This window comes from Trichomycterus rosablanca, chromosome 9, assembly GCF_030014385.1.
Source record: "Trichomycterus rosablanca isolate fTriRos1 chromosome 9, fTriRos1.hap1, whole genome shotgun sequence".
In the NCBI taxonomy this organism is placed as follows: Eukaryota; Metazoa; Chordata; class Actinopteri; order Siluriformes; family Trichomycteridae; genus Trichomycterus; species Trichomycterus rosablanca.
Window position 1 is genome coordinate 36,071,432 of NC_085996.1, and position 25,391 is coordinate 36,096,822.

The 25,391-nt window shown below is 41.3% G+C and overlaps 1 protein-coding gene across 2 annotated transcripts; it reads right to left on the reverse strand.

The window, feature by feature from the left end:
• Positions 1-268: 268 nt before the first annotated feature.
• On the reverse strand, positions 269-23,390 carry LOC134320749 (leukocyte elastase inhibitor A-like). Of its 2 annotated transcripts, none has more exons than XM_063002338.1 (8): positions 23,375-23,390; positions 19,106-19,210; positions 4,424-4,606; positions 3,092-3,229; positions 2,151-2,268; positions 1,386-1,528; positions 1,034-1,201; positions 269-741 (listed from the first exon to the last, which is right to left on the reverse strand). In XM_063002338.1, exons 3-8 carry the CDS (start codon positions 4,589-4,591, stop codon positions 334-336), a joined length of 1,143 nt encoding a protein of 380 aa, XP_062858408.1. In that variant the 5' UTR covers positions 4,592-4,606; positions 19,106-19,210; positions 23,375-23,390; the 3' UTR covers positions 269-333. The 2 variants fall into 2 exon arrangements, with proteins under 2 accessions (XP_062858408.1, XP_062858407.1); XM_063002337.1 differs by lacking the exon at positions 23,375-23,390 and adding an exon at positions 19,431-19,473.
• Positions 23,391-25,391: the final 2,001 nt, after the last annotated feature.

The window sequence follows — 25,391 nt, forward strand, 5'->3', positions numbered from 1 at the left end:
GAGGTACCTAAACTAAATAACTAAACTTAAATACCTAAATACCTATTTTATACTAAGTGTTTAACATTGTTTATGTTGTGAATACATGTACAGTTCTGTATCACATTAAAAAATCTTCAATCCTATGCAAGAAATTATAATTTATACTGGGATTCTTAACATGCAGAAAAAAATCGAAACATTTTATTTTCAAAAACACCCCAAATACTTCTTTTATTCAGCATCTAAAAGCAATAACCAATATTTGTCAAACTGACACTGTTCAAAGTATACTTAAAAGTCGTTGTTTATTGTTAAAATACTTTGAAACAAGCATTCAGTGACTCTAAATCTCTAGCAAGGACCTCTGAACCGGCCGAGGAAGAGGACGCTGTTAGTGGGGTTGTGTCTGATGACGAACAGGAAGGGGTGGTCTGCTATAAAGTGCTTTTCAGGCCTCAAGCAGAGGAGAGTGGCTACTAGTGTGGCTGCTGCTGCCTCTGTACCCGTCTCATTGACCTCCACAAAGGCTTTGTGGGCTACTGATGACACACGAAGACCTCCATCCCTACTCATTCCAGACAGATCTGCAGCAGAGGCCTGAAATAAAGAACTCATGCCCATCTTAGCCAGCGTGTCATGCAAAGAGTACTGCTCTTCCAACTTGAACTTTGGCAGGTGGACATGAACGTCAGACCATGTGTCCATTTTCTCCTGACTGGTCCACTCAAGCAGCTTGTCCACCGTCAGCTCACTTTCCAACTGTTGAGCAAGATACATTCAGAGATGGTCAGGATGCAGTGAGATTACAGTGGAACAAGATTGGATTAAGAATCTTAAGTAGCATCAGAACAAGGCAAAAGAACCAATGCTGCATCAGACAATCTCAAATTTAATAAAATGACAGAATGGACAGTGAAGACCCAGCTCTAACCCAATAGTTCTCTGAGAGTTGCTAATAGCTGTAGGACTTTCTAATAGAGTTTTATAATAACTCCTGTTTACATGTTTATCTACAAAGCATCAAATGTGGAACAAAGAAATTTAAGCCAACCTTCTGTAGTAGGTCCGAGCCATCCTGAGACTCTTCAGGCAGAAGCACCAGCATGCTAAGCTCATCCTCCACATACGGTAACTCCAAAACATGCAGTTTGTACTCATCAATGTAGTTGCTGGGGAAACTCTCTTTCTGGTACATCATCTGCACTGGTTTTGTTTCGTTCTAATAAACATACAAACAAATAGGTGACAGGTCTATTTAACATTGAAGACGTTTGTCATATTCATACTTGTTTTTCAGATGTATTTGTATCTCGTCCATTTTAATTCCTACAAAAAACCAAGAGTCTTGTTTAGAGGTTGTAAAACTGGAACACATTATGTAAACATGCACTGCAGTATCTTACCCTGTTTATCTTAAAGGGCATTTCTTTGGTGTCCACAGCTTTAAATATACTCCTCCACCTTCCCTTGAAGTAAATGGCGTTTACCAGGGCAAGCTGAGTTGATGCATCAACCATACCCGGCTTCACAAGGTCTTTAATTTTATCTAAACAACAAAACAGAAAATATTAAAGACCCAAAAAACCTAATGCATACAAACTAAAAAAATGTGCTTTATGTTGTTTTGAACAATGTACAGTAGACCCTTGACTTACGAATTTAATTGGTTCACATTTCAGTACAGTACGTGTGCTGTACCATACACTCTAATACATTTTCTTCTTTTTTATAAAATGTATCTACCAGAAACAACAATAACTCTCATATTTCTCTATTATTTCCTTCTTTATTTCAATAGTGTTGTATTTTGTAGGTGTAATTGCACGAAAGAAAGAATTCTTTACTCAGCCGAGTTCCTTCTTCTCTCTCACTCACTGTCCCCTCTGTCTGATACACAGTGACAGCTACTGGCACAGGGGACATTTTAATATTGAATTTTACAAAATATAAAGAAAACACCAAAAAAAAACACCGTCCGCTGTCCGAATGTTCACTCACTGTATATATAGACAGAGACACGTGTTTCGCGAATTTCGGTTCGTAATCCGAAATGTGTTCATACGTTAAGTTGAAAAAGACCACTCGTAACCCAAAATGTTCATATGGTAAATGGTTCGTAACTCATGGGTCTACTGTATTTATTATTTGTAAAAGTGATCTGTCCTCACTCTCTGTCTTCTTCTCCACCCAGTGGTTAATGAGCTGCCGAGTTTCCTCTGATGCTCCAATGAAGTCTACAGCCTGCATCTCAGCTTGGTACAACTTCTGAGTGGAGTTTACAAACTCCTGTCACAAAATAATATGTCAATTCCAAACATTTTACAGTTTTATCTTTACATACGACAACTCTATGGCCTAAAGTTTCATTGAGTTCAGGTGTTTTAACCATACCCAACTTCTAACAGGTGAAAGTTTGGGAAAAGACATTCACTGTTCCATCTCAACTGTGCACAAAGCAGTTTCATAAAGACATGGTCTGACAGGTTTGAAGAAAGTGAAGGAACTCCTTTGGCCTGCACAGAGCCAGTTGTAGCCAATTGAATTAGAACATCACACCTTTCCAGAAAAGTACATGCTGTTATAGCTGCAAATCCATGATGATGCCTTTGGTTATGGAATAGCGGGTCCAACATTCACAACATTTAGCAGACACTTTTAACCAAAGCGACTTACTATTGTGACTGAATAAAATTAAAGCAATTGAGGGATAAGGTCCTTTCTCTTGGTGGCAGTGGGGCATAAACTGGTAACTTTCTCATGACAAGCCCAGTACATTAACCACTGAGCTAGCACTGTACTACTGTTTGTGGTCAAACATCCAACAAGCTTTCCCTACCTGAGACACAGCCAATTGTGTCTGCTGGATGCTTGGTAGCACCACTGAGATTTAAACTTGAGAGGCTGAGCCCTTTGCAGCAGTAATCTAGTTCATTATACCACTGCGCCATCTGTGTCACAAGAATGTGGTACAGTCACCATTCACTATAATTTGCAACTTGTCTAAATCATGTATTACTCTGCTTAAACTTCTAATCTACATCCCAGTAGGTTAAGAACACGTGTTTTGTAACTAATAAGGCAAAATAAAAGAACATTTGTGGTGGCTTACAGGTAGGAAGTTAAAAGTCTTTTCTCCATAGAGTCTGTTGGCCAGTCTGAGGATGTACGAGGCTTTAGGGCTGTTGATTGCAGAGTTGAGGGTGCTGAATTGATCATGGACATCAGGGACTGAACTGAAGGACATGACCTGAAAAGAGTAATAAAACATTAAAGAAAAAGTAGAGTAAGGATTACAGTTTATTGGCAAAAGATTGTGGGTAAGGTAGCAGGGCGTAGTCCATAAAATATCTGTTCAGGTGTGGTCTGGTTAGTCCTGCTGCAAGCATTATTGCATGACTATGCAAACTTTGAGTCTAAAGTCCGTTGTTGAGCTGTAAAGATTATGGAAGCATATAGGTATCTGGGAGTGTAGTGTACAGTGGGCTTTACTGTCAATAAATCAGTACCAGTCTTTTGGTTGCTATGTACCTCAGTTCCTCTGAAAGAGAAAATGGTGTTCATGGGCAACTGCAGTGAGTACTGACAGTGGTTTAAGGACAAACCTTAAACTGTTGACAGGTTGTTGGGCAGCCAGGTCTTATTGACACCAAAGGACAACAATTGCTATCATGTCTTTTGTGGGTCAATGAAAGGCCACTGTGGCTCGTATTGCAGATAAGTTTAACACTGGTGTTGTTTAACAATGTGTTACAACACAGTACATTAAACCTTTCTGTGTATGAGGCTACATAGTCACAAGTCAGTCAAAATGCCAACGCTTTACCCTACCCACCATCAAAAGCACCTACAATGGGGACGCAGGCACGGAAACCGGGCATTGGAGAAATAGAAGAAGGTCATCTGATCAGATGAATCCCATTTTTAAGATCATGTGGGTGGCCACTGGCCAGGCATGTGTGCACTGTTAACCAGGAGCAGAAATGGCACCAGGATGCACTGGTACGCATCCTTCACATCCTGGTACCAGATACCACAGCACTCCTTCTTATGGAGTTCATGCTGATCACTTGATGCTTATCAATGTACATTTGTTTAGTAGTAGTACTAGTTAGTTGTGATGTAATTTCAGTGGAATGTCACCACACCCTTAGGCTATACTTAAATATTATTTTACTGAGCTTTACCACATTTTTTAAGACACTGAAAGCGTTTGTAACAAAATATCCTTAAATGAGTAAACATGTGGAAGCCTTGCTTTACCAGAGGTCTCTAAATCATAAGCATCCTGCAGTTTTAATAAATCAATGTATTGTTTATTATCAATGTTTTTATACTGTAGTAATTCAGTGTAATTAAATGCTAATTTTTATTTCAGTCTATTTTCAGTCTAAAAACCATTTCTATTTATCTGTGTGCATGTGTTTAAAATAGAATTGGTCACCTTGGCCATTTCCTCAGCAGTAATTCCTCGAGCTCCCAGGTAAACCATACTAAGTGCAGCGCTGATGCTCAGCGGAGAGAAGAACAGGTTTCCATCCGGGCTGTTAGCGCTCAAGGCCCGGTACAGATCCAGTGCAAAGACACTGTTAGCACCGCTCAAGCTCTCCATGGTTGACTAAGGATTCTAAAACAAAGTCCATTAACAAAAACTAAATATTCAATAAAAGTTGCAAATAAGAGAGAATAAGGAGAATCTGGAGAATTCTGCATAGGACTAGTCTAAAACCACTGTTGAATGTGTGATCTTCTAGCCCTCATACAGCACTGAGTCATGAGAAACTGTCACGGTACAATGATAAATGCAGTCAGGTCATGGATTAACTATATGTGTGAAAGTACCATTGACACAGAGGCATATTTTAAATTTTCACAAGCCCATTGTTATTTCAGCAACACAATGCCAGGCCTCAATCTGGACATGTTACAACAGCGTGGCTTCCAAGTCAAGAAATGTGTGTGCTTGACTAACCTGGCTGTAGTCTATATCTGTCTATCTATTAAAAACGTATGCAGCATGAGGAAGACGAGAATCAGCCCAAGCAACCAACAAGGACTGGTAAGCAGCTTAAGTCTTTTATTAAGCAAGAAAAGGCAAAACGCCAACACGCCAAGCGCTAAAAAGTGTAAACAATAAGAAATGTGATGTAACAATGTGGTAAACATACAACGTTGAGCATCGTTAATAACAACCACAAAACAATCAACTTCATTAACATTAAGCTAGACCCTGTGTAGTTTTGTGTAATGTGAAATGACTCAGATCAGCCATAACATTAAAACCACCTCCTTGTTTCTACTCACTGTCCATTTTATCAGCTCCACTTACCATATAGAAGCACTTTGTAATTCTACAATTACTGACTGTAGTCTATTAGTTTCTCTACATACTTTTTTAGCCTGCTTTCACCCTGTTCGTCAACGATCAGGACCCCCACAGGACCACCACAGAGCAGGTATTATTTGGGTGGTGGATCATTCTCAGCATTGCAGTGACACTGACATGGTGGTGGTGTGTTAGTGTGTGTTGTGCTGGTATGAGTGGATCAGACACAGCAGCACTGATGGAGTTTTGAAACACCTCACTGTCCCTGCTGGACTGACAATAGTCCACCAACCAAAAATATCCAGCCAACAGCTCCCCGTGGGCAGCGTCCTGTGACCACTGATGAAGGTCTCAAAGATGACCGACTCAAACAGCAACAATAGATGAGCGATCGTCTCTGACTTTACATCTACAAGGTGGACCAACTAGGTAGGAGTGTCTAATAGAGTGGACAGTGAGTGGACGCGGTATTTAAAAACTCCAGCAGCGCTGCTGTGTCTGATCCACTCATTCCAGCACAACACACACTAACACACCACCACCATGTCAGTGTCACTGCAGTGCTGAGAATGATCCACCACTTAAATAATACCTGCTCTGTGGTGGTCCTGTGGGGGTCCTGACCATTGAAGAACAGCATGAAAAGGGGCTAACAAAGTATGTAGAGAAACAGATGGACTACAGTCAGTAATTGTAGAACTACAAAGTGCTTATATATGGTAAGTGGAGCTGATAAAATGGACAGTGAGTGTAGAAACAAGGAGGTGGTTTTAATGTTATGGCTGATCGGTGTAAATCGGTTCCATCTATTCACAACTTAAAAACAACGTTCTGTAGATGTTGTAAGTGGTTAATTATGCTTCTTTTGTAAAAGTGAATCTAAATGACATTAATCCTCAGGTAAAATGTTGTGATAGTAGCTGCTATTTACTGTGAGAACCTGGAGATTTGTTTATTTAATATTAACTAAAGCTGTTTGCGGCTCTTCCGCATTCTATTCAACAGCACAACCACATTTTTTCACTTTTAATTCTCACTTAAAGCAGTAAATTGTCTCTATAATAGTAGAATAAAAATAACATGCTTATATAAAACAGTTCTACAGTAAAATCGAACCCGGACTAAAGCAAAACAAGCGCTGGTGTTTAGTCTGTAAAAGTCACTGTAAGCAGAATACAGTTTATTCAGTTAGAATGCAGTTTTTATTCTACGGTTTATGAACGTGTAATAGAGATAACAGGATTAAGATGATATTATTATACTCACGTATTAAAGCTCTGGTAGATGAACAGTGAATGACAGTAATCTCAGCATCAGTTTTATACCAGAGTAATGAATGGAAGTGAACGCCTCATGTCTCATGGGCGTGGTAAACATGCGCAGTGAATCTCAGGAACTGATGATCCAGAATCTGGATCCAGATTATTTAGAGGGAAGTTGTGAAATTTGGACGTAAATAATGCTTTTGTAATCACTGAAATGATTGAATTATTTAGTCTTAACACAAATGTCATCTAGACTCCTAACCTTTGTGCCCTGTGGCAGCTGTGTAGGCAAAAATTGGGTTGGTTGGTAAAGGGGTAGGGTTGCCAACTTTCACAACTGGAAATAAGGAACACCCTGGGCTGGTGGGTTGGTGGAAGGCATAGGGTGGGGGGTCTTATGGCGGGTGTTTACCTGAGCGGGAGCGGGAGGCTAGGCGGTTAGGGTTGCACCTACAAAAAATATAACAGGTCTTACACCGTTATTAGGCTGTTTTTATTATTTTCGTTCTTTATAATAATAAATCAGAACCATATTTTAGGCAAAACAACACAGATAGATAGATAGATAGATAGATAGATAGATAGATAGATAGATAGATAGATAGATAGATAGATAGATAGATAGATAGATAGATAGATAGATAGATAAAAAGTCAAAAATAATAGTACACACTACAGAGAAGTGTAGTGTGTACTACACTTGACTTCCGCCGCCGCAGCGAGTGGCTGCCTGCTCAGTAGCTCTGTGTTGCGGTACATGCATAAAGAACATCATGTAAAAAAAAATTTCTCAACAGTGCAAACAACATTTTTACATAATCCATCTTCACACTGACATGCAGCCCCGGTTCTGGACAGCATTGCTTAGGGGGGCAGTGAGAAAATCAGGGGGCAATGGGATGTCTAATGAGCTTATCATTTTGGCCTTATACATTGTACAGCGTCCTAGACTCATGAGTAACCATAAACCCTATACTTAGGTAATAAACAGTGAATTACAGTCTCAGTGGTTTTAACGGCTGGTCAGGCGTCTGCAAGGACATGATTGGCTAATGTCCAAAGGAAGGGGAGGGAACAGCATAGCTATTGTATAATGCACTTGTCAATGTACTCTCAGTGCTGGTCCCAAGCCCATATAAAAACAGGAAGGTTGAGTCAGAAAGGGCACCCAATGTAAAAACTGTGCCAAGTCTGGTTTGCGGACCAGATCCGCTGTGGCATGCACTCAATAAAGGGAAAACCAAAAGAAAAAAACATCATGTCTCATTTTATAAACATAGAATTAGGCATTGTTTATAACACTGTATGCTTTACTATAAGCTGTTCATAGGCATGTTTGGCCTTTCCTTCTGACCAGCAAATCAGAAACCTTCAAATATAGTGCATACTATTCCTCCACTGCGCATTTCCTCAGAGGTCATAAGTAAAGGCTAAATATTTTGGCAGGGTTCATCGGATAAGAGTCGAGTTTCAGGAATTGTAGAAGTTGCAAGAATTTATATTTCAAAGCAAGGTTAACGTTACGTTTTCAGATACTGTTGTACACTGTTGCTGTCATTAGTGTGGCCGACATATATACACACACACACACACACACACACATATATATGTATATGTATATATACGTATATATATATATATATATATATATATATATATATATATATATATATATATATATATATACAGTATATACTTACACACACATACTGAATATGTATATGAACAATCATATTAGTAAAAGCAGAAAGAAAAGATTTCTAAGGTTTTTACTTATCAACTTTATTGTATGTTGTAAATAGAAACACATTTAAAATATGTCTGCAACACACTCCAGAAAGGTTGGGACAAAGGTGTTTTTACCCAGTGTTCCTTCACCTTTCCTGTTAATGACACTTTTTAAATATTTAGAAACTGAGGACATTAATTGTTGCAGTTTTGCTAGTGCATTTTTTCTCAATTCTTGCCTGATATGAAGTTCAGCTGCTCAACAGTCCGTGGTTGGCCTTGTCTGATTCAACTCTTCATGCTGCACCATATATTTTTAATAGGAAACAGATCTGGAACACAGGCAGGCCAGTCAAGCACATGCACTAGGTGTCTATGGTTGAAGTGCATAAAAAATGCTTCCTGGCATTGTCCTGCAAAAATCATGGACTTTTGGGGAAGAGACATTGCGATGATGGCAGCATGTGTCTCTCTAAAATCACAACATACGCCCCAGGTTTAATTGTACTTTTACACATATGAGAGTCACCCATTGATGCACCTCCATCTATCTCATGACAGATGTTGGCTTTTGCACCTTTCTCTGATAACAAATTGGATGTTCCCTTTTATTTTTGGCAAAGAGAACCTGTTTTCCCAGAGACATGCTGAACTGTGAACTCACTGACCACAGGAAATTTTTTCACTGTCTTTTGGGCCATCTGAGATGAGCTTTGGCCTAGGGATCTCTGAGGCGTTTCTGCATAGAATTTATGTTCCTTTTTTGCTTTATGTATGTAGTAGAGTTTCAGGTTGCATTTTATGATGCAGCAGCAGACTGTGTTAAGTGACAATGGTTTTGTGAAGTACTCCTTGGCCTATGTGGCTATATTTACCACAGTACCATAATGGTTTCTCATGCAATGCCATCTGAGAGCTCAAGGGGCATGCATATTCAACAGTGGTTTCTGACTTTGCCCTACATAAAGTGAGATCATTCCAGATTCCCTAAATCTTTGCAATGTTATGAACAGTAGATGGTAAAATGCTTAATTTTTGGCAATTTTGCATTGAGAATTTTTTGTTGAAGTGGTGAGTCATGACTAGGGATGTAACGATACACTGTACCCACGATGCGATGCGATTCATGATACAATTTTTCCCCAATTTTTTTTATAAACAAAATGAAATTGAAGACAAATTATGACAAAGTTTCCTTTTTTGTGTAAAAAAACTGAAATGAAATTTTAAAACAAATCCAACATTATATAAATTGTTATGCCTCACTGACAGGTAGCGTAAAACAAAATGTTCGTCGGTGTTCCCCTCCCACTTTGTGTCTAGCAGGTTTCTGCTAAACGATCGCAGACTGAGCAGAGGCGTCCCGGGAGTGATAGCAAATAGATCGCTGCTATTTCTTGGAGGCGGAGCGCGGACCACCAATCGGTGCAGTGCACCAGTGTGCAGGAGGAGGGACATTGTCTTTAACATGCAGCGGACTGCCACTTGTCGGGGAGCCACTGCTTTTGACGGTTTTGACTGTGATTTTGGTGTCCTTAGTGTGCTATAATCCCTTTTGTTGTAATTTCTGTGTAGTCTTTGTAGTTAGTGTTGTGTACTGTGAAACTCGTTGTGATCATTATAAATAGAAAGTGTTTGATAAATGTAATAGAAGTTGTGTGATTCCCTATTTTTCTTATGTCCACTTTTTGCCCATTGTAAATATTACACCACGTCCTCTGTACAGCACTTATCTTTAATAACGTATAAAAACAAACGTCACCGCAATCGCTCTGACTCAGTTTCATCTGTTCGTGGTTTTCTTTGTTTCCCTTTTTATGTTGTGCCCCGACACCTAGATGGGGACGTAACAAAATTAAAGAATAATACAAACAAACAAAGTATCCTCACAGAAGTAAATTTGGCTGGAAAATCCCCTACCTAACTTTGTGAAGTGCCGTCAACCAGGCGAGGTGAATAGCGCCAGTGCCCTCTGCAGTTTAAAGTGAATAGCGATTCATCTTAAATGAATAACCGATTCGAATCGTGGCATGTGCACCGGTTTTTAACTGTCTTGTGGTGCATCGTTAAATCCCTAGTCATGACCCATCATTGCTTGTAAAGACTGCTCCTTTAGATCTTCCTTTTATACCAAGTATGATTTTCTCACCTGTTACCAATTCACGTGCTTATCGTGGAACACTGTCACTTTAATATTCTATAAACTTTTTTTGTTGTTGTTGCAGACATTAAATTCTAAATATGTTTTTATTTACAAAATACGATGAAGCTGATCAGTGAAACATTAGAGATCTTTTCTTTCTACTTTTGTCAGTTATTTAAAGATTCAAAAGGATAAACACCACAGATTCTTCTTTTTGTGTTTTGCAAAATGACAACAGTTTTAGTAAATGGGGTTTGTATGAATAAGATAAAGTGCTTTATATTTTAAGATTAAACTGTTGTTCCGGCTTTATATTATATTATATTTTAAGGTAAACTGGTGTTTTTTATACATTTTTTTATTTAAATCATTTAAAAAATATCTCTGTCAAGTCCTCACACACAGACTAGAACACATGCTGCTGGGATTCCACATGCCAGACAATAACAAGTTACACTCCTCCCTCCTGTTGACCTCCCCCTGCCCCCTTACCCATCTAATTCAGCCTTGTCTAGTTCAGTGCCCGGTCAGTTCAATACTCATCTCATAGAGTGCTGCTTAATCTGATCTTAGGACACATTTGCATCTGAGAAAAGAGAAACATAAAGGAGAATCTTCGATCCAAAAATCAAGATCAAGAGGGATTTAAGAGATGGGAGGAAAAGAGAAGATTTTGAACATTGCCAACGTGCCTAAATATCAAGTGTAAGTGAGACCTGAATGTGTTGAGTGGTTCACTGTGCTTGGCATTATGAAAGTCTCTCTCATGTTGGGTAACAGAGATTTAATTCTGCTTCATCAGGGCTCGTTGCACACTGCATAGATTTACATAGACACCAAACATGCACAAACATCTTAACTGCAACTTTTTTATCTATCCAGCATTTCTAACTGAGTCATACCTGTTTAAACTTTGCATGTGTGTTAGTCTGTGCATACATGTGCACTGGTATATGAATGTATACATGCAAGTGGGTCCCTGTAATTTTACACCGGTGCTGTTTGCATTCTGCAGCTGTGAGAGTGATGATAATGAAAGAAGAGAACAAGAGGACAGTCGTTAAGGACATTCTCTTTCTTACTTTACTTCTCTCACCTGTTCTCTTTATCTGTGACAGTGACATTGCATTTGCACACAAGCATTGATTGCAAAAACTTTGTAGAATGCTGATGTGTTAATGAGACACACTTATTAACACATCAGCAACACATCAGTTCATTTGTAAGTGATTGCATGTCTGAAAAAGAGCACTTGTACGTACACTTCAGAAATATAACACATTTATAAAAACATATTTTATGATAGTGATTTAATGTTTTATGTGATCGAACATAAAGGAAGTGTGTTTAAGTTGCCCATATGTGTTTCCATGTTAATCTTCATGTCATCTTGTCATATTTATTATCTAGTGGTAAATTCTTCATCTGACATTCAGTAAAGCTGCTTACTTTAAAATAAATTATCTTTATATCAGTATGATTTATATACTGGCATAATGCTTGTGTTTGGTTTTGGCTCAGATATTATCTAGGAGCCCACAAGCTATAGATAGAGCATGCTTTGAAGCAGTCTATCATGTCTCCACGGCTCGAAACTTTGCCCTCCCCATATGCTGCCAAGTGTAAACTGTCGGACAGATTTAATGGTGAGGAAATACTGCTATAATTCTCTGAATAGTCTGACTGCATATTTCAAATAGCATGGGAGTTGCTTCTTAAATATGAAAGTTAGGAATAATTGCTGCTAATCCTGTGTGATTTGTCACCTGCTATTTTTGTAAATAATCTAGAAGTTCTTAATCCGGTGGGTAGCAGATAATCCTTTGTATTAATGTGTTTATGGATAGTGGATCCCTGACTGTAACAGAACTGAGATTTGAACTAGCAAATTCGAAATGTCAGCTCTGATAGGCTAGGATCTTTTACTGCTACACCACGTTTGTTTAACGTAGGATTTGCTTATGAAGCTGTTTATTTACCCAACATGCTTTCTATAGTGCGGAGCAACACAAGTGCGTCCATTCACTTAAAGTAAATCTAATACAATCTGTCTTGTGTTAAGTGCATCTCTCGGGAGCTACATTACAAAGAAGCATTTCATTATTATTAAGTTAAATATTATTTTTCTAGAATGTACAAAGTGTAACACTGGGCTAGACGAGACAAGAGAGAGCGGACACACACACACACACACAGACGTTTAACAGTGTTTAATAACAAAACAAGACTAGACAAAGGTACACAAGACAGGATTATTCAAGACAAACAAACATGTGACCTATGCTAATGCTAACTGCTAACTGAGGTGCAGCTGGGGCTAATTAGCAGCGAGGACCAGTCATATTAGGGGCATTGGCTCTAACATGTGCTCTTGGAGAGGTGGGTGTGGCAGGTGCACCTGAGTTCCAGGTTCCAGGAGCACATAGAGGCTGGAATCGTCACTCAAAGCACTTCATATTTGTTTGATTTGTTTAACTTCTGAATTAAGCACACAAATGCAAACACAAAAAACATTTGTGAAGTTTGTAACCAAAATTCCATTAGATTTCAGATTTGTGGTGTCACGATTCAAGCCTTTGTGCTCCTGGAACTCTCCAGGAGCACATGTTAGAGGGAAGGGGTTTTCAGTGGCAAGCCAACACCGCTTATGATGATTGGTCCCATTCTGTAAATTAGTCCCAGCTGCCCCTCATCTGAGGACATTTAAGAGAGGAGCTGGGGAACAGTCAGTTGGAGACTATTTTGGATTTGCTTTGGTGTGTGGTGACACTGTGTGTGGTTCTTGAACATTGTTTGGCTTGTGATTTCATTTTCATTCTGTCTGTCTGTCTGTTTGCTTGTTTTGGGTTGTTTGTTAGCTTTGTAGCCCTGTTTAGCCCTGTTTAGCCATGTTAGCCCTGTATTCCTTGTTTAGCCTCGTTAGCCTTTGTTAGCCCTAGTTCGCCCTCTTAGCCTTGTTTAGCCCATTTTTGTCTGTTTAGCCTGTTTGGTCCTGTTTATCTCTGTTAGTCTTGTTTAAGATTCTTGTTTAGCTTAGGATTCAAGTTAGCTTAGGGTTTATGTCCATGTGTAGTTTAGCATTTAGCTTAGTTCATGTGTGTTTAGTTTAGGTTAGCCTTTAGGTTAGCTTAGCTTAAGTCCTTTTTTTTCAGTTGTGTGTAATACCTTGTCTAGTTATTAATAAAAGTTTTGTTTGAACAGCTCTGCGTGTGTCCGCCCCCTCTTGTCTTGTGTAGTCCAGTGTTACATATGGCCACAGTTTGGGAAAGGCCCTTTCATGTTGTGGCACCTCTGCTCCTTTGTGCACAAAACAAAGTCCAAAAATGCTTTGACTTATTTAGTGTGGAGGCACTCCAGTGGCCTGCACAGAACCCTGACCTCCCTGGAAAGTCTTCCTAGGAGAGTAGAGGCTGCTATAGCTGCTGTTTGAGCAACCTGATATGTAAACCTTTGGTTTTATGATAAATTGTCCAACTAGCTCATGATCAAGTGACCATATAGTATATAAACCTGCTGCCCATGTGAAGACTTAACCACTACATAAACAAGACAGATTCTCCCAAAAGAGTGTCAGTATGTTTAAACAAACTCCACAGATACATCACATACATACAAACACTCGAGAGACAAGATTGTTCATGCTTGGTCATTCTGAAATAAGTGATCTGAAAATTATTATTGTAGCCCTGCAGTAAAATATTAGTGTCAGAAATAGCAAACAGTCTCAGAGACCAAAACATATTATTGTAAAGCAAAAACACTTTGTAGTTCTGACTGTAGTCCTTTAGTTTTTCTACATACTTTACCCTGTTCTTCAATGGTCAGGACCCCCACAGGTCCACTACAGAGTAGGTATTATTTGGGTGACTGCTGGACTGAGAATAGTCCACCAAGCAAAAATATCCAGCCAACAGCGCCCCATGGGCAGCGTCCTGTGACCACTGATGAAGTTCTAGAAGATGACCAACTCAAACAGCAGCAATAGATGAGCGATCGTCTCTGACTTTACATCTACAAGGTGGACCAACTAGGTAGGAGTGTCTAATTGAGTGGACACGGTATTCCGGTATTAAACTCCAGCAGCGCTGCTGTGTCTGATCCACTCATACCAGCACAACACACACTGACACACCACCACCATGTCAGTGTCACTGCAGTGTTGAGAATGACCCACCACCTAAATAATACCTGCTCTGTGGGGGTCCTGACCATTGAAGAACAGGGTGAAAGCAGGCTAAAAAAGTATGCAGAGAAATAAATGGACTACAGTCAGTAATTGTAGAACTACAAAGTGCTTCTATATGGTAAGTGGAGCTGATAAAATGGACATTGAGTGTAGAAACAAGGAGGTGGTTTTAATGTTATGGCTGATTGGTGTATAATATTTTATTTGTTTAATTAGTAAAATAATACATTTGTACAATAATTGTGTTAAACATTTCATTGAGAATTTCCATTTAATACCAAAAGTATTAAGCAGTAAGTATTTAAAGTGTCACAAAAATACCAAATAAATCAACATGCTATTCTTTCCTCTTAGTAACAACTGCTTTGGGAGTGGAAGTGTACCACATAACATTTTTGTCGTTACTGTGGGTCTCAAATGGCCTCAGCCGCCAAAGCTGATTCAGGATTATAGGGGTTGAAAATAGAACCTCACTCAGTGGCTATGTTGTTATGGAAGCCCCCAACACTAATGAGCCTGTTCTATAATAGGATGTTGAACATCGTGTTACTTGTGGAGTTTTGTATTATGTCTGCATCTCTATTAAATATCATTATCATATTTCTGAGGTTGAACAATGTTTTTTCGATGGTGTGTCTACAGACTGTGTATGAAAATGCTGTATTATTCTGGTACTGTGTGTGTTCACAAGCAGTGCTCTTGTTATCTAACATGTTTGTTATTTTAGTATTTAATTCATTTAAAACTTAATCTATAGAACTTACCAATCAGCCATAACATTAAAACCACCTCCTTGTTCCTACACTCACTGTCAATTTTATTAGCTCCACCTACCATATAGAAGCACTTTGTAGTTCTACAATTACTGACTGTAGTCCATCTGTTTCTCTGCATGCTTTGTTAACCCCCTTTCATGCTGTTCTTCAATGGTCAGGACTCTCCCAGGACCATCACAGAGCAGGTATTATTTAGGTGGTGGATGATTCTCAGCACTGCAGTGACACTGACATGGTGGTGGTGTGTTAGTGTGTGTTGTGCTGGTATGAGTGGATCAGACACAGCAGCACTGATGGGGTTTTTAAACACTTCACTGTCACTGCTGGACTGAGAATAGTCCACCAACCAAAAGTATCTAGCCAACAGCGCCCCATGGGCAGCGTCCTGTGACCACTGATGAAGGTCTAGAAGATGACCAACTCAAACAGCAGCAATAGATGTGCGATCGTCTCTGACTTTACATCTACAAGGTGGACCAACTAGGTAGGAGTGTCTAATAGAGTGGACAGTGAGTGGACACGGTATTTAAAAACTCCAGCAGCGCTGCTGTGTCTGATCCACTCATACCAGCACAACACACACTAACACACCACCACCATGTCAGTGTCACTGCAGTGCTGAAAATGATCCACCACCCAAATAATACCTACACTGTAGTGGTCCTGTGGGGGTCCTGACCATTGAAGAACAGGGTGAAAGCAGGTTAAAAAAGTATGCAGAGAAATAGATAGACTACAGTCAGTAATTGTAGAACTACAAAGTGCTTCTATATGGTAAGTGGAGCTGATAAAATGGACAGTGAGTGTAGAAACAAGGAGGTGGTTTTATGGTTATGGCTGATCAGTGTATATGTGTGTAAAGGTACTCAAATATTAACAGCATTTTATTTAGTTCGATTTCAGACATTGTAGAGCACAGTAAATGTTTAAAAAGTGCTGCTATGCATCACACTAGCCTTGATCCAAGTTTTTTAACCACCCAAAGCAGTAGGGGGAAAGGTATTTATATGTATAAATATAAATAAAACGGTGTATACATAAGGTGCAATGACAATGTGCATGGACAAAGGTGCATTGGCAAGGCAAGGTGTATAGACAGGTCTGAGGTAGTGGATTAGCAGCTTAGGTGTAAAGAAACATGTGTATGTTATGTTCTGGTTGGTGTTGCAGGAGTGACCAGTTTAACTGCTCATGGATAAAAACTGTTCTTCAGTCTGGTGGTTCTGGCTTGGCTACATATTTATCTATCAACCATCAATCTACAATTAAGTACACATAAACAGTGAGGACCAAAGAGACTGACCATCAAACTGATATCGGGCCCAAATGCTGATGCTGGGCTGAATCAAAATAAGGCGGAAGAGAAAGGGTGGGTCTTCATACGCTGTGTAAGGACCCTGACTGGAGGAAGAGACGCCTGTGCAGAATGCAGGGGGCGAGAAGAGGAGGCTGTATACGTGTCGGAAGAGGCGTGTACAGCGACGTGCTCTCCTTGGATGCAATCTGGTATCTCTGGTAGCAGCGGAAGACAGATTGAGTGAGCAAAAAATATAGTGTTGGTCCCCCTTTTGCTGCCAAAACAGCCTTGACCCATCAAGGCATGGACTCTACCAGACCCCTGAAGGTGTGCTGTGTTATCTGGCACCAAGATGTTAGCAGCAGATCCTTTAACTCCTGTAAGTTGTGAGGTGGGACCTCCATGAATCGGACTTGTTTGTCCAGCACGTCTGACAGCTGCACGATTGGATTGAGATCTGGGGAATTTGGAGGCCAAGTCAACACCTCAAACTCGTTGTTGTGCTCCTCAAACCAAGCAAGAATGGCCTGGGTTTGATTCCCTGACTGGGTGGCCAAGGTCCTTTCTGTGTGGAGTTGTGTTCTCCCTGTGACTGTGTGGGTTTCCTCCAAGTGCTCTGATTTCCTGTCACAATTCCTAAGACATGCAGTCAGGTCAACAGGAGATACTAAAAACTACACTAAGTGTGTGTGTGTGTGTGTGTGTGTGTGTGTGTGTGTGTGTGTGTGTGTGTGTGTGTGTGTGTGTGACAACCGTTTCCTGCCTTTGGCCCAATTAATTAGACCCACCGTGACCTAGACCAGGATAACACAGTGTTAATGAGTTTGTACTGCCAAATCTTCATGATGTAATTTATCAGCATGTCAATAAAAAGTTGAGAAACTCTATTACTCTACGGTACAGAAAATATACTTATACTGTATATTTATATCTGCAGGGATATCATGGTACAGCAGCTGGTTTTACGTGATCTAAGCTTCAGGGTCCTGGGTTCCATCTGTGTGTCCACTCAGATTTCCTTTTGATACTCTGGTTTCTTTACACCTACCCAAAACATGCAACAAGGTGGATTGGCTACTATTACCTAAAGGTGCTAATGAGTGTTAATGACGTGTAAATGATGCGCTTCGGTCGACTAATCCAGCATGTAATCTCATTTTACATCCAGTGTTCCAAAACACTGATCCCATCTAAAATTAAAATAAACTTACTTTAATATCTATTTTTATCTAGTTGCTTACAGATAGAATTTCTCCTCATCATCTCTTTCTGATTCTACAGGTCGGACATGTCTGCAGGTGAGGACACTAGGTGTGGTGGCTCTGATGGACTAAGCTCCTCTCTGCAGCATTGTGAGTATCTAGAAAACCCCGCACCGGATTGTGACCGGAGGTCGGCCGTGGGTCGGCTCGAATACTTCAGGCACCTGGAGCGAGTGGAGACCATGCGCTCTTACTGGGAGCTCAAGCATGTTCAGCTGGAGGTAATGAGAAAGACATTCCTCCAACATTACTCCAACATTTAGTAAGAACGTCTGTTTATTTGTTGGGTTCTGGTAATTCTGTTAAACATACTGGGCAGTTGTAGCCTAGCGGTTAAGGTACTGGACTAGTAAGCAGAAGGTTGCTGGTTCAAACCCCACCACTGCCAGGTTGCCACTGTTGGGCCCTTGAGCAAGGCCCTTAACACTCAATTACTTAGACTGTATAATGTAAGTTGCTTTGGATAAAAGCGTCTGCTAAATGCTGAAAATTTAAATGCACTGGCCTCAGCTCGAACAAGAAATCACAAGCAATGTAGTCTTCTGTAGATTTATATTTATATATCTGTTATATTTATGATTTATACTTATTTATTTGTTATGGGTGGCACTGTGGATCGGTGGGTAGCACTATTGCCTAACTGCAAGAAGGTCTTGGGTTCGATTCTCAGGTGGAGTTTGCATGTTCTTCCTGTGTCTGCTTGGGAAGCTCCAGTAAAAGTTAGGTGAATTGGAGATACAAAAATATCTGTAACGCTTTGTCGTTGAAATAAACCAGATCCACCTGTCATAAACATGAATGTAAGCTTTTATGTCTCAACAGTTAAGTGTACAGTTGTACATTGTCAGTAAAATAACAATTATCTTTTAAAAATTATAAGACAGGATTTAAAAGTAAATACGAGTGCTTTCCTAAACAATAAGAGTAAATAAATGCTAAAAGAATCCGGCCTTTCCTGCTGGCCCCATAATACTACAAGTAGTGTGCTAATATTGGGTTGCGGATTTTTGTGCAGTGATAGCTCAGTAGTTAAGGTATTGGACTAGCAATCAGAATGTTGCCAGTTTAAGCCCCACCACCTGCAAGTTGTGTAAATGTGCATGTTTTTATTTAACCGGCATTATTGTCCTGTCACAAACTCACCACTAGATGGAGATAAATTGATGTTATTGCTGGACTTCATGTCGTTGTTTTGTCTTATTATGCTGTGACGAACTTTGAAACCTGGTGCAATATCTTACCACAGTCCTACAGAAAGAAACTTGATTTAAAACTGCTTTCGTATTACTGATATAAAATAACATCTTTCTATCAATATAGGTTTAAAGTCTTTATATCTTTATATTTTAAATACAATGTAATAGACTCTGTGATCAGTTTTAGGACGATTTTTAGAAAAACTACATGTTTTTATTTAAACTGTAAGAATACTCTTTAAATGCTAAATACAACAAAAAAACTTTTATACCCTTGTCAGTCAAACAAAGAGAATGATCCGCTGTGGTGACCCCTGAATATGGGAGCAGCCTTATTTAACCTTTTCAAAATAAACAGAAAACTATTGGTAACAAAATTCTATAGAATGTCACTGTGGGATGTAAGAATTATGAAAAAAGAAACACCACCATGTTATAATTTCTTCTCCAACAGGCTTTACACCTACTTATTACTCACAACTATTACTATGCTCACGCACTCAAATGGCGGCGCGCAGTAGTGCAGCGGCTTCTCACGCTCCCAGCGAAAACCCAGTTTTTAGTAACTTTTTCGTCGTTTCTAACACTAACTCCACGCATCTCAAGTGTGTGAGTTATAGCCGAACTGAACTTTATAAGATAAAGGACAGTTTGGCCACAAAGGCAGCAACTATGGACAATAATCTTCGAGCTGCGCTCGGCAGACAACAACTCCTCCGGACACCGGCGTGGGGGAGCAGAGCGCAGCGGACAAAGGGCAAGAGGAGGCGGTGCGAGCGGGGTCAGAAGAGGGGGAAGCGCGGCGGTGTATTAGCCAGGCTAAAGGCTAATGCTAACCGACCCCCGATTCCATCTCTGTTCCTGTCTAACGTCCGCTCTCTGGATAACAAGCTGGACCTTCTGCGGCTGAGGATGAGTGTTTCTGATGAGATGAGGAACTGCGCTGTGATCTGTCTCACGGAAACCTGGCTAAACAACAACATGCCGGACTCAGCCTTTCAGCTTGCCGGCCGGCAGCTCTTCCGAGCGGATCGCAATCAGCTGTCCGGAAAAGCACGGGGTGGCGGTTTATGTGTCTACATAAACAAAGGTTGGTGCACAAACTGCGTGTTGGTAAACAGCCACTGCTCTGAGGCGACAGAACAACTGACTGTAAAGTGTCGGCCACACTATCTGCCTCGGGAGTTTACGGCTGTGTTCGTCACCGCTGTTTACATAGCACCGGATGCTAATGCTAACAACGCGCTGGAGGAGCTCCATGACAACATCAGCTCGCTCCAGAACAAGCATCCGGCGGCGTTTTACGTGGTAGCGGGGGACTTTAACCACGTAAAACTGACGGACACATTGCCGAGGTTTTTCCAGCATGTGAACATTCCAACACGGGGAAATAACACACTCGACCGTGTTTACACCAACATAAGAGATGCATACAGAGCCGTCCCCCGCCCCCACCTCGGGCTCTCTGACCACATCTCCATCCTGATGGTCCCTGCATACCACCCCCCGCTGCGACGCTCCAAACCCACACAGAAGACCATCACTGTGTGGCCCAGCGACGGCGACGCGGTGCTGCAGGACTGCTTTGGCTGCACAGACTGGCAGATCTTCAGGGAGGCTGCTGAGTGTGAGGGGGAGCTGGATCTGGAGGACTACACATCTTCTGTTCTGGGGTACATCAGCAAGTGTGTGGAGGATGTCACCACCACCAAGACTGTGACTTGCTACCCGAACCAGAAACCCTGGCTGAATGCAGAGGTGCGTGCTCTGCTGAAAGCCAGGGATGCTGCCTTCAGGTCTGGTGACTCACAAGAGCTCAGGAGGGCTAGAAGAGAGCTGACTGCAGGGGTAAAAAGAGCAAAAGCTGCATATGCTCAGAAAATCCAGGGACACTTCTCCTCCCAGGATCCACGGAGCATGTGGAAGGGCATTAAGTGCATCACAGACTACAAATCCAGTGATGCACAATGCCCCAAAGACCCGTCCCTGCCCGAAGCCCTCAACAAATTCTACGCCCGCTTTGAGGACCCTGACACCCCCCCCAGCACCAGACTCACCCCTCCACCTGGAGAAAAGCCCCTCAGCGTTACACCAGCAGAAGTGAGGAAGACTCTTAAAAAGATCAACCCACGGAAAGCTGCTGGCCCGGACAACATTCCCAAGCGGGTGCTAAAGGAATGTGCGGATCAGCTCTGCGAGGTCCTGGCGGACATTTACAACGTCTCCCTCATCCAAGCAGCTGTTCCCACCTGCCTGAAGACCGCCACCATCATCCCGGTCCCCAAGAGTTCCACAGTGACTGGTCTGAATGACTACCGGCCAATAGCCCTCACGCCGATAGTTACTAAGTGCTTTGAAAGACTGGTTATGACCCACATCAAAGCCACCATCGACATCACTGTGGACCCACACCAGTACGCATACAGACAGAACCGCTCCACAGAAGATGCCATTTCTTCTGTGGTCCACACTGCACTCACCCACCTGGAGCAGAAGGATTCTTATGTCCGTTTGCTCTTTGTGGACTTTACATCTGCTTTCAACACCATGATTCCCCAGACCCTAACAAACAAACTCTTCTCACTTGGACTGAGCATTTCCCTTTGCAACTGGGTCTTGGACTTCCTGACCAACAGGCCGCAGTCGGTGAAGATCCATGACATCTCCTCCTCCACCACTATCCTCAGCACTGGCTCCCCTCAGGGCTGCGTGTTGAGCCCCCTCCTGTTCACACTGCTCACATATGACTGCTCACCTCTCCATCCGGGCTGTCATATTGTGAAGTTTGCGGACGACACAGCAGTGGTTGGAAACATCACAAACAATGATGAGTCCAACTACAGACAGGAGGTGGAACACCTGGAGGACTGGTGCAGAAAGAACAACCTCTGCATCAACACGAAGAAGACAAAGGAGATGATCGTGGACTTCAGAAGGAGCAGACACGCCCACCTCCCCCTGCACGTCGGAGAATCTGAGGTGGAAGTGGTCTCCAGCTACAGGTACTTAGGTGTGCACCTGAGTAACAACCTCACCTGGAGCAACAATACTTCCTGTCTGGTCAAGAAGGCACATCAGCGGCTCTACTTCCTCAGGCGGCTGAGGCGAGCCGGACTCGGGAGCTCAGTCCTCACCTCCTTCTACAGATGTGTGGTGGAGAGCGTCCTGTGCTCCAGCATCAACGTGTGGCATGGAAGCTGCTCGGCTGCAGACAGGAAAGCTCTGCAGAGAGTGGTGAAGGCGGCACAGAGGACGGTCGGAGTCAACCTCCCCACCACCACCGACATCTACACCTCCAGATGCAGGAAAAGGGCCACCTGCATCATGAAGGACCCCACTCACCCAGCACACTCACTTTTTGTCCCGCTCCCCTCAGGCAGGAGGCTGCGGAGCATTAAGTGTAGAACAACAAGACTGAGAAACAGCTTCATTCCCGAAGCTGTAAGACTCTCAAACTCCACCTCGCCAAACACTCTGCACTGACACTTTCAGAGTACACTTGGACACCTTACATTTACGCACAATAAGACACTGTCTTTGCACCTTGCACTTGGTCACTTTATTATGCTGCTACTCAGTTCTACTACCCATGCTTATAAGTTAAATGCACTCTTATTGTTCATGTTGCTGCTACATTTCTACATTTTTACATTTCTACATTTTTACATTTCTACATTTTTACATTGCTACATTTACTTCTACTTTTTATATTTGTAAATATTTTTCATACTATGATTATTCTTTTGTATTGTATATATTAGATATTTTATTGGGTGTAACTGGGACCTTGGGTCATAATTTCGTTCCACCTCATGTACCACATGTGATGTGAATGACAATAAACCCTCCTTGATCCTTGATCCTTGATGCTATGGGACAGTAAGAGTAGAGCTTTGGGCTATCAGTTGGAACATTGTCGGTTCAAATCCAGGCTCTGCTATGCAGCCTTGAGCAAGGCCTTTAACCCTTTCTGCTCCAGGGGAGCCGTACAATAGCCAACCCTGTGCTCTGACCCCAGCTTCCAAACAAACTGGGATATGTGGAAAAAGAATTTCATTGTACTGTACAACTGTGTGACAAATAAAGCCATTCTTCTACTATACTTCTTCTGCTATACTTTTTCTGAATTCCCTATAAAAGCTCTGCTGACTGTCTCTCTGTCCGTGTGAAGAAAATAATGATCATCAGATTTCAGTTAAGTGGGTAGCACTGTCACCTCACAGCAAGAAGGTCCTGGGTTCGATCTCCAGGCGGGGCGGTCCGGGTCCTTTCTGTGCAGAGTTTGCATGTTCTCCCTGTGTCTGCGTGGGTTTCCTTCGGGAGCTCCGGCTTTCTCCCACTGTCCAAGTACATGCAGTCAGGTTAATTGGAGACACTGAAATTGCCCTATAAGTGAATGGGTGTGTGTATGTGTGTCTGCCCTGTGATAGACTGGCGCCCCGTCCTGGGTGTTACTGTGTGCCTTGCGCCCATTGAAAAGCTAGACTTTTCAAAAGGCTCCAGCACCCCCTCCCCCATCCCAAATCCTTACTGGCTTGCATTGCCATTAGACTGGTCTTGATGCAGGTCCCTTCATGACCTTAAAGGATCTTGACCAGCACAAGCCAGCTTTTCAATCTTTGTACAGCTTTTAGCTTTGTAGAGTTTTACAGAATACCAGTGTCCTCCACTCCTGCTTAATGATACAGGACAAGCCCAAAAGCAAATTCAGAGAGATTTTCCAAGCTCTGAGCTATTAACACTGTATTAATCTCACTGTTTTTCTTTATCAGTGCTTAAATAAAATCTTTTACATTTACATTTTCCGCATTTAGCAGAAGCTTTTATTCAAAGCGACTTACAGTACTGTGACAGTATATTGTCTAAGCAATTGAGGGTTAAGGGCCTTGCTCAAGTGCCCAACAGTGGCAGCCCGGCAGTAGTGGGGCTTGAACCAGCAAGCTTTTGATTACTAGTCCAGTACCTTAACCACTAGGCTACAACTGCGTACACTGTACGTGTTTATAAAACAAAAAACAAATGTACCTTTGTATCTTCTATGGTGTTAATTTATGTGATTTTAAATATTCAACAAAAAGACAATGATTTATTTTTGTACCAGTGATACGACCTTCAGTATTCAGTACCTTCAGCATGTGTGTGTGCAGCCTGTACACATATACATAGGCCACTTGACATGAGTGATTAGTAGAATACCAGTTCTAGCTGATCTGGCTCAGGACCCCTCTGGGACGGCCAAGCACAAATAGATGAAGTGCCATGCATAGCCAGCAGTGTGTGAGTGAGTGTGTTTGGTTTTGAAACTGCTGAAGTGTTAGAGCGGACTATGGGTAAATCTCTCTTGAATTTATGGGATATACAGACTTGGCATTTACTTAAGAACAGGAAAATGTAACCAAGTTTTTGGTTTCATGTGTCGTGGGTGTCTGCAAGCTAACATAGACAACTTGACATTTATGGACAATTGTTTATTTGAAGTATGCTAAGCATTAGTATGGCATAGACATGAATATAGGCTGTTACAGTATATCAAAGTGGCATAATGACAGAAATGTATTGGCTTACACTCTTAAAACTAAGATTACAGCTAGTTTATGCAAAGTTTAAAAAGTTATTTATTTGAAACGTAGAATACATTTGTGAATTGTAAACAAATTATGATCAGTTTTTATGGAACATTTAAGGAATACAATATATAAATTCAGTCAGTTCAGGTAGTTCTGTGTATAGTTGCAGTAGTTTTGAGGTTTGTGTATGGTTAAATAATTATTCAAATATTTTTATTATAATGTAGCTAGCTCAGACCAAGATACACACATTCTCACAATTTAACAGGTGCCAAGGTTAAGGGTATTAATAAAATAAAGCCTGTTTGATATTATTTACCTACACCGATCAGCCATAACATTAAAACCACCTCCTTGTTTATACACTCACTGTCCATTCATCAGCTCCACTTACCATATAAAAGCACTTTGTAGCTCAACAATTACTGACTGTAGTTCATCTGTTTTTCTGAATGCTTTGTTACCCCCCTTTCATGCTGTTCTTCAATGGTCAGGACTCTCCCAGGACCACCACAGAGTAGGTAGTATTTGGGTGGTGGATCATTCTCAGCACTGCAGTGACACTGACATGGTGGTGGTGTGTTAGTGTGTGTTGTGCTGGTATGAGTGGATCAGACACAGAAATGCTGCTGGAGTTTTAAAACACCTCACTGTCACTGCTGGACT

Excerpts from the sequence above, each read along its gene's own strand:
- LOC134320749 (XM_063002338.1), bottom strand. The coding sequence starts at position 4,591 with ATGGAGAGCTTGAGCGGTGCTAACAGTGTCTTTGCACTGGATCTGTAC. Across the intron at positions 2,269-3,091 it reads AGACTTTTAACTTCCTACCT|GAGTTTGTAAACTCCACTCA; the intron begins GTAAGCCACCAC and ends ATTTTGTGACAG. Across the intron at positions 1,202-1,385 it reads TGCCCTTTAAGATAAACAGG|AACGAAACAAAACCAGTGCA; the intron begins GTAAGATACTGC and ends TATGTTTATTAG.